Source organism: Opisthorchis viverrini (genome assembly GCF_000715545.1).
Source record: "Opisthorchis viverrini unplaced genomic scaffold opera_v5_112, whole genome shotgun sequence".
NCBI classification, from domain to species: Eukaryota; Metazoa; Platyhelminthes; class Trematoda; order Opisthorchiida; family Opisthorchiidae; genus Opisthorchis; species Opisthorchis viverrini.
In genome coordinates, this window is record NW_008751770.1 from 660,195 (window position 1) to 679,374 (window position 19,180).

A 19,180-nucleotide genomic window follows, 5' to 3' on the forward strand; every position below is an offset into this window, starting at 1 on the left:
TGTTCACTATTTAGCCTTTAAGAGATTTGCGTGCGTCGTCGTATTCATTGCCTCCCGCTAGGGATTTCCTGGCATCATTCACGACTTGCGGTCTCGACGATTTCCAGCGATCATTTGGTTTCATTGGAGAGGTCAGACGGACAGGACTGAACTCCGCTAGCACATTTATTCTCACATTCCGCCAAACCTCATCCAAGTTCTCGTCACCAGTACAGCGTCGGTTCGCTGTAGAGAGTTGTTCGGCTAGCTCAAATCGACTCTATTGTACTACCCTACTACTTCGAAGGTGATGGATTAGCAAATTTCGTGCTGGCTTTCGGGGGCCTATAATGAAGCGAATAGCCAAGCGTGCACGCACTATGGTGTACTCAGAACCAAGTCGTGTACTCCAACGTGAACGGCATTTTCAAATATCGTCTCCACCGGTGGCTGACGGCCAAGTTATACAACTGGATCCACGAGTGACTCGCATTTTTGGCCGCCAGGTTACGCCATGGAAAGTTTATGGTAAACGTTTGTACTGGCCAGAAGCAGTTAAGGATTGCCACCCAACATGATGAGTCGTTCTCAGTTTTCTGCGCAACTCCGCATAGACCAAATAGATGTGATTCCAAGGAGGGCATTTACATCGCCAGCAAGGACCGCAACGGCCGTGCTTCTTTCTCGACGAATCGGCCGGATATCTCTTGGTAGCACGTATATTTTTCGGGATGAAAACAGCATTCCGCTGGGACAGAAGTGAACATTACAAACAGACCGCGTTTTTTATGTCGAGGTGTACTGAGCTTCACAACTGAACAAAACGAGGCATCGGACAGTAGGGTTTTATTTCAGGATCATTCCCAGCCCTATATTTCAGTAGCCTGACTTGCTTCGCTGCAGAGTGTAGGCCCAGCCCAAGGGCGCATGAAGTAAGACATTGCTGTCCCACTTCTTAGGCGGATAGGCTTGTCGCCTGAGCGGACGACCAAACTGATTTCATAGTCCTTGATCTGACTGACCCTTTCTGGCCTTCCTGGTCAACCCTGTGAAAGGACGTTTCAGTCAGCCATTGCAGCACCAAAGCCCTTCCACCAAATCAAGGTGACAACGTTAGATCGTGTCCAACCTCTTTGTCATCCTGTGTAAATCATAGACCAAACTAGACTAATTAGCGATAAAATTTAACATCCCCCTTAAAAAATGGCACACAAGTTTGTTGGTGGCGTCAGTCCTGGAGAAAACGTTTTTAATGTCTCCCCAAACTTCTTAAACCAGGTTTTTGCTACAACCGTATCAAGTGAGGCTTTTTGAACCTGCATTCTGTCACATTTTATGCCTGAATCCTTACGTCTGAAACAAGAACTCCAATCTATGTCACTGCAAACTTCTCGTCAGGCTGACTTTACGATGCGTACTAGAGGAAACGAGGATCTTCAGATGCTAAGTTTGACAGAGACCCAGATGGTCTACATGCTTCCTTGTCCAACTGTCTACAAAATATACAATTTTCTTTCGATGCTTTTGCCAGTGTGTACAATTATGGGAATACAAAGTAGTGAGTGACCCAGCTGTGCAATGCTTCCAGGTAAACGTCCAGTCCATATCTTCGAGCATTTAACACTGACAATCGTACATAGTAAAGGATTCTAAATTAACCGCATGGGGACGAATGTAATCATTGTTACTGAATCTGACTGCCAAGAAACAAATGTAAGCACTTCTCAGTTTGAATGCCACCAAATATAGTACTCATTCTTCTAAAAGGATTCAAGCCCCATCGGAGTGCTTTCCCTCAAATACCCATTTCTATAGATGCCTTGTGTTACGTTTTAACTTCAAATATCACGAATCACAGGTTGTGGTGTGTACCGAGGCTTAAATGCTTCGCTTTTCAATTCCCCACTGGACAAACCTCAGTGTGTGTTTTGTTGCTTTATTCTGCATTTACACCTGCCGTCTTTGAAACACACTTGTTAGATATGGTATGGAGCACAATGTATCTGTGTGTGCGGTTCAGAGCATGTAGTAGCAAAGCATGGACGTCTAGACGTGTTTGCTAATTTTGCTGCTCGACTGAACTTTTTGTGATTGGCCCATCACTTATAACAGGTACCAATCTACTGTACTCGTTGCTAATAGCTTAATTCAGTAATGGCTCTATCAGGTAAATATGATAAACAATAACACCTGTTACCTTAACTGGCCACTTCAAACTGAATGCCCCCAAACTAGTGCCTACGGTTCAACCAATTTGGCTGTATCACTCTGCAGGGGGGGGCAAGTTACAGAGGCTGTTACAACCCAACAGTTGTTTGCACAAATAAAGTCTTATCGATGTTAATTTACCGCCACTTCTCCAGCTTTATTGGACGTTCAAATGTGCTGTGCGGACGCGTTAGCATAGTTTGGTGTTCACCATATGAAAGTGATCACTGTAAATGAGTAAACTTCACGCGAGTTAACCGCACATTGGGCCTGGATATTTTGTCGAAACGATACCAAACACGCATTATCAAAGCATGGCATATCAGTCGATGTTTCTACGGCGTTCTCTTTAGCATTGAAAATAAGGTCAATAAGACATTATTGACTGGACGGTAAAAATGAGGAGTCATCAAATACAGCAGCGGGTGTTTAGCAGTTATGCAGAATAAATGGGCAAAATTGCTAGGTGCCTGAAAAAATAAATAACCTTAACAAGCATGGTTCAGAAGTATTCAACATGCACATCGGATGTTCCCATATTTTAGTGCCGAGAGATTGCAAGCTCTTCAAAGAAATATAGATTGTCCCGCGCATCAGAAGCTCTACCTCGAATGACTGAGGACCACTATAGAGGAAGGGATTTCGTGACCAATTTAACTAGAGAGCTCTGCGCCAAGCGTATCTCCAGGAAGCTGCACAGCAAACTATTGCCCTGAAGTATTTTGCGTCCTGGCCAAGCACAGCTCAGTAGCAGAAAGTTTCCAATGTGGGGTTTCGCCCCGTGAATAGTGCTTCGTGTACAAATAGTTACTTATATCCAGTATGACCAATAAAAGGTACAGTGGCAAAACTAAACCTGATCGTACGGAAGTATAGGCTGTAAAACGCTAGTTTTGTGGCAGAAATTTCAGAAGGATTGAGAAATCGACCATGCTTACCCGAGGGGTTTATTGCACGCCTTACATCGAAAGCAGCTCACATGATAAATCCGTTTTAGAATGCTCAAACGCTCCGCTGGATAGACCTTCTTCCCGCATACGTAGCAATTCATTTTTTCAAGCGCCATTGTTTGAATTTCCTAAAAGAAGCAAATGCGAATTCTGAAAACCAGTCAGCTTGTGGCGATGATATACATATTATATCAGATTGAAATTTCCTTACCTCTAGTTTACGTTGCAAGCGCGCAACCCTTTCAGGGTTGGCAACGCAAATCTTGGGATTCTCCGCTGTGTGTCCAGGCTTGCTCAAGCTGACCGAAATGGACCTTGGACGAGGGCTCTAATGTTGAAAATTAAACCAATGAAGCAAAATATTTATGCACTAATGTACTGACATCCGCGAGGCATATAATCTGCCCTTTTATTTAGTTTTATATCGGAGATACAATTTTGTGTTCCACGGCGTTCTATATGCAATGAGTGGTTTAGTAGTTTTCTAGTTCACTTAACAGGTTGCTTTCCCGTAGTAAGATCACTGGACTTAATCGTAGGGACAATACTGCGGGGTCATTCATATTCATATGATCTGAAGCTGTGCATCACCTAAAATCCCACTGCTGATCTTGACAGGTAAAAACATCCATTTTCATTATATCCAGACACCAACCCTTTTATCGCTGAACCAAAGATGCGCTCGCAACATTCATCATTATGGAAATCTGCATGCACACTGAAAAATTATCCATTGGAGCTGAACAGTGCTTTTTAATAGATGTATGACGATTGTTTATTAGACCCTGGGCGTGTTTAGTCTCTGGCCATGTGGTTGCAAAACATTGCCTTCTCTAGGGGCATCTTAACTAGTTACACTACGCGGTTTGTTGTGTAACCATACATATGTACAAGTGGTTCTAGACTTTTCAAAAATTCCGCAATCGAGAACCCATTTTATTGAGGATGTTCGACAGTACAATGGAAGTTTAGCACACAAGTTAGGTTCTTCTAGCAGAATCGACAAAACAGCGAAGCCAGCTTACGGCCGAAAAATACTGACTGTTTTTTTAGACATATTGAAGATTTAGGCAGAGCTTTTGGTTCCGGTATAGATCCGAGGGAAGATCATAATCGCACAAACAGGTATGATATCATAAGGCTCAAATATGGTGCATGTCGTTTATTAATTGCACGATAAGGCTAAGGGATGCATATATAATACCAGTGTACGTACAGTCTAGCACAAAATGTTCCAAAACTCATGTGCATGAAATTCCGTATGAAAACGGGAGACAAGCAATTTTACTTTTAAAATAGCGTTCAGTCATGGAAATTTTGGGTGACGTACCGGTGTCCGTCTAAGTGATAGATAACGAGGTGAAGCAGGTTCAGATGGCACTTTCGGGGACCCTGTTGAATAGGTTGCAAAGTACGTCTTCAACCCATACATACAAGACATACACGCTACAAAAAAAATTCGAAAAGTATTTTGAGTGTCTTTAAAAATGCCCTGGAGAGAGTGGTTGGTTGAGTTGTTTTTTTTCGAAACAATGTTTGCCTGTTGATATGAGNAAGATGAATATGTTTAAAGAGTTTTTGCACTGTTTTCATAAAGATGTAGTCGGTGCATTTTCTGCAGTTTTGCAAATGTTGTTCTACAAAAAAACAGAATCGTCCACTTGGGAAAGTTTTGGTAATATGCTTTTCTGCAGGCAAGAAGATTCAGAGAATTAATAACGTCAGAAATATGTTCTGATCGTACATTCCGTACAGTGTAGCATCATGCTGTCGCAAGTAATAGCTGTTTTAATATATGTGCAGAGGAGACATTTTCATCGATAACCCTCCGACTTAAACCGTACAATGATATCTGTCCTGTGACAATCGCCCGGTCCCTACAACCCATGGGATTTCTTCAATAATTAGCTACAAACTGTGCGTACTTAGGCTCGCCTATAGAGGAAACCAACGTAAAAGGCACGGGGTTTCTTCAGTTTGGCTTTAAAATCTACGATACATATGCATTATTTTTTCACTGCCGAATGGCTGGTTTCATGTGATGTAAACGCTGGAGAATAGAATGTGTGGTTTTCCTTTCCAATGTTTACTCGATCCCGCCATATTTTGTCCAATTTTCTAAAGATATTGGGAATAAGAGAGCGTGTCACACTCATATTCATGCATGTTCTTAAATTCCGACATCACGTTTTACGTGGCACAAGTTAAGAAAAACTGAGTAAAGAAACAAAACGTGCAACTTGTAAAATATCTATACGGATACGTCTCAGACATGACTGCGGCGTTCTCCGGTACAGGGTGTAACCTTTCTGTCCAAGACTGAAAAGATTTGTTACCAACCTTCCTCATAATTTGTGGAGAGCGGATATAAAACCAGACCCTTCGACCGTAAGACAGCCACAGTTAATGAAATTTTTCTGGACCCAAATCTCTAACTCCATGTTCTCTTACAAGCAAAAATTAAAAAAAAAACAAATATTACTACGTTTCACACAGAAGCAATGTCAGCTGTGTTGTGTTTGCCATGGTCTTATTAAAACCCCTAGAATGGGCAAACAGATAAATATTGGAGGTATTTATCAATCGGTTAATAGTAATATCATGTTATCCGTCAGTTTATCAGCTTAAAAGAAACTGGGGTGCCAAATAATGTTTATGCATTATGTAATTCAGCAAATTTCGGAAAAAACCACATCGCATTCTTTTGCACTGATTTCTGTAATAACATCACTATCCTGTCTTATTGGTTACCGATTTCTCGTTCAGGTTTGGAAATGTAACAGCGGTAATTAAGAACACGACATGACAATATGTCACTCAAACATCTTATTAGTTTTAGTATGATTCCTACTCACTACGGGTTTCACATGTGCTGGTTGTCCCATTTTGTCTAGCACGTCTCACGCCATAGTACCAGCCATCAGCGGGATACTTTGCAGTCTGACACCAAAAGTATCACAAAAGTGTCTTTTTTAAGCATAAAAACAGCGCCCTGCATACTACGTTGACGTCTGTGGACTTCGTAAGTATGGCTTGCTTGGTTTCACAGCCGAACCGTTACGGTGTCATTTGAATTGTCCTAAATTTTATCGACATCGTTAGAACAAGCAGATATTTTTCCAAAATAACGATTTCCGTTTCCCGCGAGATAAACAAAGCAGCAAAGTTCAATATCCTAACAAATGCGGTCAGGTTCAATACGATGTCCTCATAGACAGTCGCAAATGTGCACTTAGAATACGACTTAACTTTAGGTATGAAAATCTTTGTGGTTTGAGACCTCGGTGTATTAAGCCCTATATTTAGTGCAAATGATGTTATGAGGAAATTTGAAGTAGAAGAATACATAGATTTTTCGTCGCCCGAATTGTCCTGGGCAGTCACATGGCCCTAGCAAATGTCATACGAAAACAAACTTGGGCACAAACGGTGTTTTGTTGCTGTTCTGGTGGGCTTAGATGAGAACATCAAGATTATTAGCTAATTTTCGTGTTCGGGCTCTAGACCCCGAAAGCTCTATATCTGTAAAATTCTGACATTCACTTTGTTCGTAATACGTTCGTGATAGGTAGACATGCTTTTGGCATTCAAACTGCATGTAGATTCTGGATTTGTCGGATTCATACTGACATCGCTGTCTAAATCTCTACCCTCAAAGTTACGAAGTGGAAGCATAAATTAGAAGACATTATTGTCTTACATGTCGCCTCCCGTTCCATACGGCAATCAGGAATGCAACAAGGAAAGTCTTCGATGGCTTTGTACTGAGATTCACTGAAACGGCAAAGACACTATTTATTAAAAAATCAGCAGGTTTATTTTGCAATTAAGTCATTTCTTGAAAGCTTGGATTTACTGACAGAAAAGCAAAAGGCCATTGGTCATTTTGTTAAGAAAATCAACTTTCTGCAGAGTATTTGTGACTGTTTAATTAAATGCGTTCTTCAACCGATGCAAATCGTTTGATTATTCTAGCGGGCGACAACATCAGCTCAATTTTCAGAGTTCCGCCACAATAGAAAATGGCCTTTACGGAAAAGCAGGAAGTAATCAGGTAACATATGTGTGCCAAACATTCTGGATGCAGTCGCTATTAAAAATCGACACAGATGGCCACTTAATAACGGATTACTGCATATATACATGCCAGAAGTTGACAGTGGATAACAGATTATAAAGGTAATTGTTGTAAAAAATAAACATGAAGTCATTTGCGTCAACAATAAACCTAGCAAAGGTTTGAAGTCGCATGTAGCTGCTCAAAAGAATCACCGAAAGCAACAACTCCTAGTGCTAATTGACGTTCTTAAAAACAGAAAAACTGCTCGCTCCTTTACTTTTCAAAACAACAAAATCTCATAAAATGCCGAATCTCAACCATTGTGTGAATTGAATGCAATTCAGATGTGACCACAGGTGAATCATTTTTTTAAGTTACTGGTTTCGTCAACAACATTATCATTGCTCACCAACTCGGAATGAAATGGATATATGTCCCAACGTGTACCCGTTTACTTTCTTCTTGTATTGTTTTTCCGGTGGTTTCGTCGACAAACGTGAGGTGTGGACACCGAAAGCTTGGATTTCTCGTTGGGTTGCAAATTTAAGCCTCTGCGTTCTACGTGTGGTTACTATTGTGGCATCTGACCATAATTGTTTTGGTTTAATTTTTACATGCTACTTATAAACTGTATTTATCATATGATCTCAAAAAACCATGGAAATATTCCGAACGTTCTTCCGCCGGTTTAGTAAATCAAAAATCTAGCTGGTCGTTGTCTTGGTCGGTTGCTGGGCAAATTTGGTTGCAAACGTTTCATCACCAATCGAGGTGATATCATCAGTGCGTAGTTGTGCGTAGCGGTGGGTTAGTAGTTGTGCGTTCAGTAGTGTTACGTGTGTGTTGATATACGTGATGGTAGCCGGGGATGACCTTTGACCGCGATGTCACCTCGATTGGTGATGAAAGGTTTGCAACCCAGCTCAGCAAACAAGCCAACGACCATCTACGCTACGTAAGCTGCCGACGTTCTCCTCTATAGAAAAATTTAGCTTCTTGCATTTTGTGAACATTTCTCCCGATTCTATGAATAACAACGTGTTTAAATATGCCGTCTTTAACAAATTCAGAGCCCCAGTAAGGACAACAACCGTTTAGCACACGATTCTTGGTAATTTTATCTGTATTGAATACTCACTAGAAATGGCAGCGAGTACTCATTCCTAACGCATTTATTCTCACTATTTGATACCAAAGGAGAATAGATGACCCTTCAGCAATGCATCTCTTTGGCTGGAACGCAGGAATTCAAACTAAAAAATCAGAGGGCGGAGGGGAGTTTGTCACGATCAGCTCATCAGCAGCCAAAGCATGCACCAAAATATGCTACCGATTTGTCCAGCAGAAAGGTAACCTTGGAATATGACGCACATATTTCCATCCGCTCAGGGATGATATGCCCTTACAAGCTGTTCAGTTACAAATTGCAAACTCAACCTACTTTTAAATTTTATGGGTATTACTTGTATGAATGTTCTCATATTTAAAAAGAGTAAACTATGTAGAAATAATATTTCAGCTTACTGCACTTACAGAAGCACACGATTGCAATGACGGCAACTCAGACATTCCCTGTGGTAGTTTCTGTCCAACGCGGTAACATATTCATTAGATCCGATTTCCAGGAGACATTTGGGGCATTTCTGAATGAGCTTTGACCGGTGAGCAGGCATCTGATGCAAAAGCAAATGTATTCCAATTTAGATCCGCTACGTCAGCTCTAGATAAGTTAACTCACCACCAGGAATGTTATTTAATTACAGATTAAGACAACCCGGTACGACGTCACCAGTTCTCCAGAAATCCTTGAGATTTTGGGATTAAGCTAGAAAATGGCAAATGGTCCTTGAAGCTTTCAGCACATTGTTTTAATGAAGTACTAAGTAGATATAGCCTACACTAATGGGTAGTCCATTTCGCATTTTACATGTCACCCTCTTTATTATATTCCTCCTCATTTTCATCAGTGAACAACGGGTCTTCCAGGGCTGGCAAATTCCAAGTTAAGATCTCAAGTGCCCCCAGTTGCTTAGTGTTATTTCTCCGTCAACTAGGATGGTCATATGTGTTGTGTAGGGTATTTCTACCTAAAGGACGAGGAATGCTCCAAAGATTGGTTTTGGCATTCTTTTACTTCTAAAGCCACACAGTGTGCTTTTCTTTAGCATGGTTTAATTATTTGAAACCTGAATATCGTTTGGCAAGTTTTTACAAAAAGCTCCCTGCCAGAGCACCAGACACTGAAATGCAAACATTTCGTGTTTGCTTTTCCAAATTTCAACATTCCAAACGGAAGGCATTTCACATAAAATTTATGGTAACGCTAGTGCGTCAAAATGTGATATACAATCTTGGCAGTTACACTCAGCTCAAGCTATAGGATCATATCTATCCAGAATTGAGAAGCAAATAAAGTAGGCTCAAGACAAGATACAAAACGATCACGCTGAAATAAGTGGAGCATCTGCCGTATTATAATAAATATGTGAGGAAATCCAGAACATGAACTGTACCCGGTTTCTTCGTTACTTAAATAAGGTAATAATGTACTTATTTAGCAGGAAATACTTCGAGACTACCAGTAACAAAAACGTGAGTGTGGATGACAGTCAAGGAAATAATTGACGTTGGGGGTACAACTCTTTCGTGATAAAAATAACGAACCAGATTAAGGTCAGAAACTCCTGGTTTCTATGGCATTCCCACCGGCAGGAATTACTGTAATATATATATCCAAAGAAGAATAAAACGGCAATTCGATCAACTTTTCTAAGTGTGCAACAAATTGTCAACATGTTGATGGCATTCGACCAGGTTATTTTTGGCTATCGAGTTATCGTGGTTATCGTGAGGCTGTGTAAAATTCCTACCTTCTCCTTGGAATAACGTTCTTTCTTGAAAGCATCGATTTTTTGTGCAACATCATCTGTTGTTAGAACGAGAAAGGATGAGTTCTTATCAGTTAGGCCGCGTAGAAAAGGAACAAAATACTCTCGAATTCGATGCTATCCCTCGGGCAAACAGTTACACAGCTAGACAGTGAACGGAATAAACCTGAGAGAATTCGCTTTTTAATATGCCTCGAAACATAAACGCACGCAACGTTTCCATATACTACAAAATTACAAAACTCCTGATATATAAATGTTATTGTAAACAGCTTCCAGGCTTATTGCGTTTTTTCACCTAAATGCATACAAACTTATGAAACAAATTATACAATAAGCATGCTTGCCAAGCCTCTTGTTAAGCTTAGGTAAAACGCCTGTTCAGGCCCGAATACACTGTATCGAACAAGAAAAAATTGTGAACCATGAGGGATAACACGCAATTCATACACTGCATTACTACAAGTGTATTAAAATATACGTAAACCACAAATTCGTGACACTTATTTTTCTATTTCGATCTTTAGAGGCATCCGTTGTCAAGCCCATAAACGAGATCCACAGATTTACTGGTCTGGTAAGAGAAAAATGCCTTTCGGTTGCAATGGTATCTGACAGACAAATCGCGTATATTGACTCACTGTGTCCATTCATATAGGCTTCGCAATTTGGCTCGCAGTACAATTTCGCTTGGATTACTTTGTATCGATCGTAGCTTTAAAAGTGATAACAGCGGATAAAGAATTAGTTAGGCGAGTTGCTCTGAGCAATGACTCATCTTACTCAAAGTGATCAGTAATGGAAGCTTTTTATCTACCGGTGATGTTTTCAACTATTATAAGGCCGGAAATTTAATAATAAGGCAATGCTCAAAGTACATTAGCATAAGAATTTACTGAACTAATGGATGGGATTGCTACATGACCATAATCAATACTGTATCAGTCGGGAAACCCGGTGTTCTGTGGTGAGGACTCGTGAACTCATTGCCCCAGAAGTTTTTGATACCTCAAGTGATTTCTCGATTTCCACTGTGATTTGCTACCACTTATCACTCGGTTACACATTCCCCTCACCCTACCATTTTTTGCTGCGTAGAGCTCATGTTTTCCGAAATATCATGCACTGAAATTTTGTTCCTACCATCAGTTAATTCATCTCTTTGGTGAAGTATCTCAGCTCATTCGAGTAAGCCGATGGTCGGTTCACATGACCATATCAGCTGATCTGATGCGAATAAGATCCACTTGACTGATTTTTTTCTCCTAAAGCTCCGCATTCAGCATCTTACTTTTTTTTAGTTTGCTCAAAGATAGTTTGTTGTGGACTGTATAACCGTACAAATTAAATAATGAGAGCAATTTCAACTGGTGTTTTTGTGCTTTGCATTTGGTTCCCTAACATTGCTCACACATTTATTTGTGGTAAAACGACACTTGGATAATTTCTCGATTGAGTGGTTGGAACCGATGTATAACTGAGGAAAACTCAGGTCTGCTGGAGAGCTAGGACATTTGAGTTTTATAACTTAAAATCCAAACTAGATAAAATGTCACTTGTAAATAAGGAGTACAGCTATTTCATTAGAATTACCATTGACGATTACTCAGGGTCTGTTTTCATATGCATCGCCTACACACACCAATTCGATACATTATACTATAGCTCTTATCTCATGGAAATTTCTTTGTATTGTTTCTAGCAATATCTCAACAATACCCCAATGTATGACGCCATATGTAGGTTCACTCGTGACTGCTTTGACAACACAAACCCTTGAAAAACACTTAGAGAAACATTGCCAAATGAATCCAGTATTCTTCAAATGAAAACATCATTATGGCTGTCATGGACTTTTAAGGCCCATTTGTGCAGATAAAGGACTCTGTTTTTTTTTAAAAAAATATGCTAAGCTCTCCAAATTTTAGGTGGACTCTTAATTTGGATGTACGTATCAGTACCACATTTAGGATGAAAAAAAATACGAGTGCTAAAATTCAGCCATTTCATCTATTGCAATTATTCTCAAATAAATTACCTTAAAATTCTCCGACACCCATTGCATCGGAAGCACCCCCCATGGTACGTGCCACAAGGACCCGTCAACGGCTCCGGTTCATCCACTGGTCGATCGCATATAAAGCATACCGACTACAAAAAGACAAACACTACATCCAAGATATCAAGTAACATGAAAGCATTATTCTGGTATGTCGCTGTATACTTTTCCGTAATCATCACCGCGTACAACATCGGCTTCAGGATAGGCATTGCTTGTTATGAATCTTGGATATTGTTCAAAAACAAGATATAGGTTCTAGCAAGATTTCGTCTTCTGTCACCTGGGCTTTCTGTTTCCGTGTTTGGTATCATTTGAGCATTCTACCTGTCGGAATCCAGCTTTACCTATTGCGCAAAAGAAGAACAAGTTCTGGTTTCTCGACCTTTACAGTTGAACTGGTGAAGAAAATGTCCTGCTACTAAAACGAGCCAGGGAATTTTGATAATTTTGGTTCGATCACTTCCTGGTTGAATGAGCTTTTCCCGAAAATTGAAATGAAGAAAAAGCTCCGCTTGTTGTCTGCACTTATCATTTCTGATACTGTCCAGTGAGCATACCATCTAGGATTTGCAAGCAAAAAAAAACAGTTCTATAGCTTATTAGTAAAACGCTGTCTTAATATTTGCGATGGAGCCTAAATGCGCTGGTGGTTAACCGTGGTTTTTTAGTGAATGCCAAGAACATTTCAGAGAGTTGTCACACTCCCAGCTCAATATATGCTCAGTTTTGTCAGCTGTTCTAAGCCATTAAAAAAACACAAATTATCGTACTGCCAAGGATCGAATATTGATCATTAATATCAGTCAAAGGGACATCATGGATACTGCTCAAAAGTTGTTTTGCTGTTGAAAGCTGTCAACGTAACCAAAAAGAGGAACATTTATTACAATATGTTTCCGTAATTAAAGTGGGCTCATCTCAGCATCTGAAGCTCTGAATTCACACTTTATTGTCTCCAAGATTCTTATCTGGTTAACAACCAGTCACCAGTGATGATCCACAGGTTGTGGAATAGTCAACACATGCTTTTTTTCTCAGGCAGAATCAAGAACGGTTGTGGAATAGTCAACACATGCTTTTTTCTCAGGCAGAATCAAGAACCAAGTGTGTGCATTTCCAATCGCCATACCAAAACAACAATTTCGTACCTTCATTGTCTTTGGGATACTGTGACCACTTTGTCGGTTATAATTGGTACCTTCAGACTGACCGAGTGAATCAGGCATGTGACGAACTACGGGTTTTCGTTTGGATACGGAGATGTTGGCACCCTTGCGTTTCATCATTTAGGGTCGAGAACCACCATAGCCACCCACCTGAGCTCCAACAGGTCGAAGTTGAGTGAATCCAAAGTTGAGTATTATCACAAGGTGAGATGTCATCGATCATCAGGTCTATGATAGACTACTAGCTTTGCTGAAGAACACATAAAACAGGCAGCCAGTCAGGTATGCCATATTTTGTTAATCACGTGAAATAGGCAGTACCGTGCATTCTCACGGCCAAACACTACACATGAACATACTGGATCCATGCAGCGCAACAGAATTATTCATCATGCGAGTTTACGTCGATATTCTGTGATTTTCGAATGCATGGTGTCTCTTGTGAAGCATGTAAACCGATCTTTAATATTCTGCAGTCGTGTTTCTAAACTGATCTTATGCTCATCTATTTATGCGCAAAGTTTCAGAGACAGAAACGACCTGGAATCAAAGTGTAAAAGCTGTCTTCAAAAAAATTAAAATCGGATAGCCAAATGCAATTAATCATATCAGATGTTTTAAGACAGTTACATTCACATTTATATATTGTGAAATAAATACGATGTAACCCTTACTTGCCCCGTTGTTTTGCGCTTCTTTTCTGTATATAGGGAATTAATAGAATCGGTATTTATCCCTGGGGAGTGAATACAATTCGTCGCAAACTTTCTCTACACTTTCGTTCACGCTGTCAGCTTGAACATTACAAAATGTCATTAGTTTAAGTAGTATAACACAATCTTAATCTAACAGTGAGGCCCTTGGCTTCATATTCCTCAACCATTATGCCTTTTTCAATGAAACCAAGTTTGTCTACATAATGAACAACTGAAAGCTCAACATCTTTCATTGAATTATAAGGAACGTATTTGTCATGATATCTACGATACTACTAAGTAAACGATTACCAAACAGGAAGTTTGTCTCCCTGGTTATCTCTATCATTATCAGTGAATAAGTGACACGACGTTAAGCCATCCAGTGGGCAGCCAGTTCACAATATCATTTACAGTATAAAGGACGTCTAGTTATGCCATAATATCTGACTTATGTTGTGATTTAACTAAAATTTTAAATTCGACTTACCCAAAACAGCTGGGAATTTTGGGTGATGTCTTTTGCAGTACATGTCGCCAAGTACTATGCAGAACATTTTGGGACTGAGGATGGAGGAAAGATTAGTCTGAATGGATTTCAGTGTGTTTTTGGCTGTCTCTTTTGATGTTTGCGGTAGCGCAACACAATATGCTCAGTTACCATGGTTCGCACAATGTAAAGAAACACACCGTAGTAATACAAGATAAAAATACTTTTTGGCTGGGAAAACTTGTGCATACTCAAGCATGTGTTCTACTCAGAGTTCACCCGAGCTCTTTCAAGATGCCCGTTTGCAATGAAGTCATCAAACGGATCACAACCCATCGAACTAAAATGAATGTATTTTCCTCAAACGTCACCTATGAATTAGTTTTGCTTGCAAACTGACCGCTAGAAGTATACAATCAGCAAACAAGAAAACATTACAAGTGAACTAACCCTAATTGTGGATAAGGATGTACTAGGATTTAACCGAAATAGTTTTCCCGCAATGTAAATTCAACACCTGGGCAGACATTTGAAGACCCACTGGCCCGTTTCATATATTTACTTATGGCGTATTTGTGTCCCGGTAGCTTTAGGGGAGCAGAATCAAGTTGATCTAAATATTGTCACTCTGTTACTCTATTAGGAACCAGCTTACAGCAGTTTTCTACGATCCAGAGGCTCCAAAAAACACACGTTCAGATCTATTGATGGCGTCATGTGCAAGCAAGGTTGAAATTCAACCTGTACATTTGCCCAGAATGCCGTTGTCCTTCTCAGAGGCTTGATACGAATGCGCCATTTCCTATCATTGGTGTATATCAGTGACTAGCTCACAAGGTCAGAGAAGTATTTACTCAAGGCAACCTGGGTCAAATAGCAGAGCTGAAAGCAAACTTTCCAGTCTTCCGCTCGTCCTCGGTTGTTCATCGTAGTCCGGATCCTATGGTTAGCTGGATTGCTTCCCGGAGGTTTGACCTGCACATCGTATTGGATTGGCCGACTTCATTGATGCAGCTGCATAAGGTATTCAACTATCAGATGCCATCCACTTTTACTCAATTCCTCGAGCATGCGGTATAAAGTATATCTGCACTGAGTTCCCATCTTACTGGTTTTTCACTTCACCCACCTACTAAAGCCCTCTGATAGCTCCGATATTTGCTCAGTCAGTTATTACAGGGTGGAAGCATTAAATGGGCTTCGCTGGTTGTGTTAAAGGTTGAAGATCGCAACGGGTTACTCGAGGTAGTTACATTAGCTGTAGATGCGTTAACAAGATCGACCTCTCGTCTTGAAGATCGACACTTTGTCTGTCATACAACCAGACTTGAACCAAGTTGTTGAGCAAACGACCTCTTTTTTTCGGTCAATGTGCTCCGACGATAATTCGTAACAATGCTTAGTCCAATTACGAATGACCTCGTCTAGTCCAGTAGAACGTCATCTTCAACAGCTTCACCGTTCTTGATGTACAGACTTGGAGAAAATAGGCCAAACTGTACGAGGATGGTGCATATCTTGTCCCTATGAGTTACTGAGCACATAATTGACCGTGTCACACGCGTCTGTCGAACCACGGAGGTTTGCCTTCTAAAAGTAAAAGCGCTGATTTTTTTCTTTAATCCTGAGTGCCACAAGGCCCAAAGTTTGAGATGGCGTGGAGAGCATAAGCAGTTTTATCAACACATGCGATAATGGCGGCTTCAACAGGGTACTAGGAGTGGAGATATTTTGACATTTGTCGCTTTCGAACTGCACATGTTCCTGGCGCCCTCACTGATACTTATGTAGTGGTCGATATCTCTGTTTCGCCCGTTACTTTATCCACTTTAGAAAACTTATTTTCATTTTTCTGACGTTTAGTTTAATGGTTTGGATGCTCAAAAATGATTCTGAATTTCCCGGATTGCGGGTTATTTTCGAAATAAACAAACCGAAATAAGCAAACGTATGACCTGACCAACTATTGTTTTCACCAATATTTTACCGGATCATACACTCTTCCAACTATTATCTCATACGTTTTTTCTAATGACTGTGTCATTCTTTGTAATCGAAAGCTCTTTAGTTATTTTGGATCTGTCACGCTTAGGATGTCGGAGACGTAAGAAGTTTTGGTCATCTGCAATAGATACTTGGTTTCCCACGTGAATCCACTCGGCTAGTAGTTTAACCACAACCGTTAGTCCACCAGAAACCAATCAACAGCATCAGTAATTCACAGCAAAATAGGTCTTGATAAACGTTTATCGCGGTACTTGGTGTACTGACAAGACATTTTCGAACAGTAAATAACCTATTCACCTAGCTTGCAGATCTCATTATGTTACAGACCAACAGCGGTTGAAAATATCTTGCACAATGTCAGATGCTGAAGTGGTAACCGTTCACATTGGTGATGAAAAAACTGAACCCGTCATGGCATTTCCACATGGCTGCACGGCGGTTTTCTTAAAAATGATTGATTGGAAACTATATACACTCTTGTAGTACGGTCGGTAACTTTGGTTTCCCTCCGTACAAAGCATAAATACATATGCCTGGGTATGCCTCTACCCATCCTACTCGGGGGTTACAAAAAAGCACGCCAACCCATCAGAGGCGACTCATTCAGTGTTACGAATTCTTTGTCCGATGACTCGAAAAAGGCAGGAAGACTTGCACTGACCTCGTTATCGTGTTCAAATTGGCATCAAAATATGAGACATCAGATGATCCGGTCAAATCTGTCGCAATCAAGTATCACCCTGGTACAGCAAATCTGTTGCTAGAACGATATTTGGATCCCAGAATGCACAAACCTGGAAGCTTGCAACCGTTTATTGGCAGATGCACCAAGGCAGACTTGTTAAGCTGATGTGACCTACATACAAAACAGTCACCGTTAGTAAATTCGTACACTAGACCAATGTCATTATTTTGCTAGCACTATAGATGCTGCGTAAAATCCCACTAAAACGCAGTCTTAGTGACGGTCTGCAGTCTGTACGATTATTTCCATAACTACAATCAGCGGTTCCGTATACGCACTGTGGTGAGATAAAATGCACGTCAACAGTGACTTTTTACACTAGTATTCCAGTTGGTACTTTATTAGGGCTTCAAAACTGTTATCACAAAATTGGCAATGACACTATTATTTGGCCGAGAACCAAGTTGCATTTCGTCGGATAGACTTACCTTAACGGCTGCTGGCAGGTGAAGCATCTGAAACATTCCTCGTGGCATACGCGGTTGACGATGCGGAGCGCTTCGCAAGGAAGTACCGGCTCTCGGCAGGCAAAACAATGTGCGTTCCCACCACGCATTGCTGGTATTCACTGTAATATCAGTTCACACATTTAGGTGTTTAACTGTTTGTAATCACTTTACGTTTGAAAGCTAGACACAACTGCACAGACACACCTGATATTTTCGTGTCATAAATTGATTTTCGAATGTTGGTCTGCAGTAGCCACTGCATTTCAAGCAAGACGAAACTGTGGGCTATTAAATCAGATTTCATTTTACGGTTGCTGAGACGACGGTATTCATTAGTCACTTTCTAGAACATTCCAGCAGATGTTTGAATGTTTCTCAATGCTTTTTAGTCAGCATTCTTGCATAGTCAGCATGCTGCTCAAAGTTTTACTCGGTAAAGTAATCATTAACCAGACGACCACCTAGTCTTTAATATGAAGGAAATTATCCAAAATAACTTAGACCATAAACTCGGGTAAAAGATTTGTCTGATAGTTTAAGTGCAGGTTTCAGAAGTATGTTCCTAGTTTTTGGTTCTGAAACCTAAACCGGCACAAGCATTTACAGAGTCCAGGCAACATATATCTTGGAAAAAGACTTTATGAGATTTCTGAGACCATAGCAACCTCTCTCCTTCCTCTGGTGCCTCATATCAAGTTTGCTGCTTTGACTCTGATGAAAAACTTAGCACAAAGCACAACTTTTTCTGACGCATTGCACCCTATTGAAAGTAATTCACTCAAAGTAGCCTAGCCGAAGCAATTTCGATCTGTGTACGACGGAGGTTTTTGCATCTCGACAAATATTTGTTATTTACTGTATATAAAAGAGCATTCAGTAACAGCCAATACTATCCGTAATGTCACGTCACTTTCTACTTAGATGGAAAATTCGACAGCTTTTGTCCCTTTGTGCACATCTTAAGCCAACTCTTTAGAGAGCACAAGGATAGCCGTGTAAAAAAATCAGTATTTGCGGCTAAAAAACACCAGGTATGTATATCTGCAACATGTGGTAACTAACGTCTTCGGTCTACTGAGATTTGCTAAACGTTTTCTCTTTTGTTATACTTTACTGATCTATTTTTGCATAGCCTGATATGGATTTGAATTGATGTTAACATATATAGCCTACTTGCAACATGGGGAGCTCTAACGCTAGTAATGACAATTTTGGCACAGCAGGACTCAAATATAAGCCTTTTTATCGTCATGAAGGAAAACTCTTATTTCCGGAACTGCGCTTTCCTTCAGTTAAATTATCACACAGCGTGTAATATTCTGTTATAAACCACATAAAATCATACTCTTTAGAGGAGCATATCATTGCAAGAGGCCGAGAACGCGCACTAAGGACGTGAAGACATCTCGGTATACAAGTGGGCAGACGTTTAGCATCCTCGTTACACTCATTGTATGGTGACCGCTAAAGTAAAAAAGCGC

The 19,180-nt window shown here is 40.4% G+C and overlaps 1 protein-coding gene across 1 annotated transcript; it reads right to left on the reverse strand.

The window, feature by feature from the left end:
• Window positions 1-10: 10 nt before the first annotated feature.
• Window positions 11-12,236, reverse strand: T265_13879 (hypothetical protein; the record flags this gene model as incomplete). Its single annotated transcript, XM_009170947.1, is given in 11 exon segments — window positions 11-259; window positions 272-386; window positions 394-575; window positions 3,167-3,265; window positions 3,349-3,465; window positions 4,468-4,583; window positions 6,838-6,911; window positions 8,731-8,870; window positions 10,068-10,123; window positions 10,727-10,800; window positions 12,124-12,236. Coding segments are annotated over 11 exon segments (1,335 nt in total), but the record flags the coding sequence as incomplete, so codon positions are not given.
• Window positions 12,237-19,180: the final 6,944 nt, after the last annotated feature.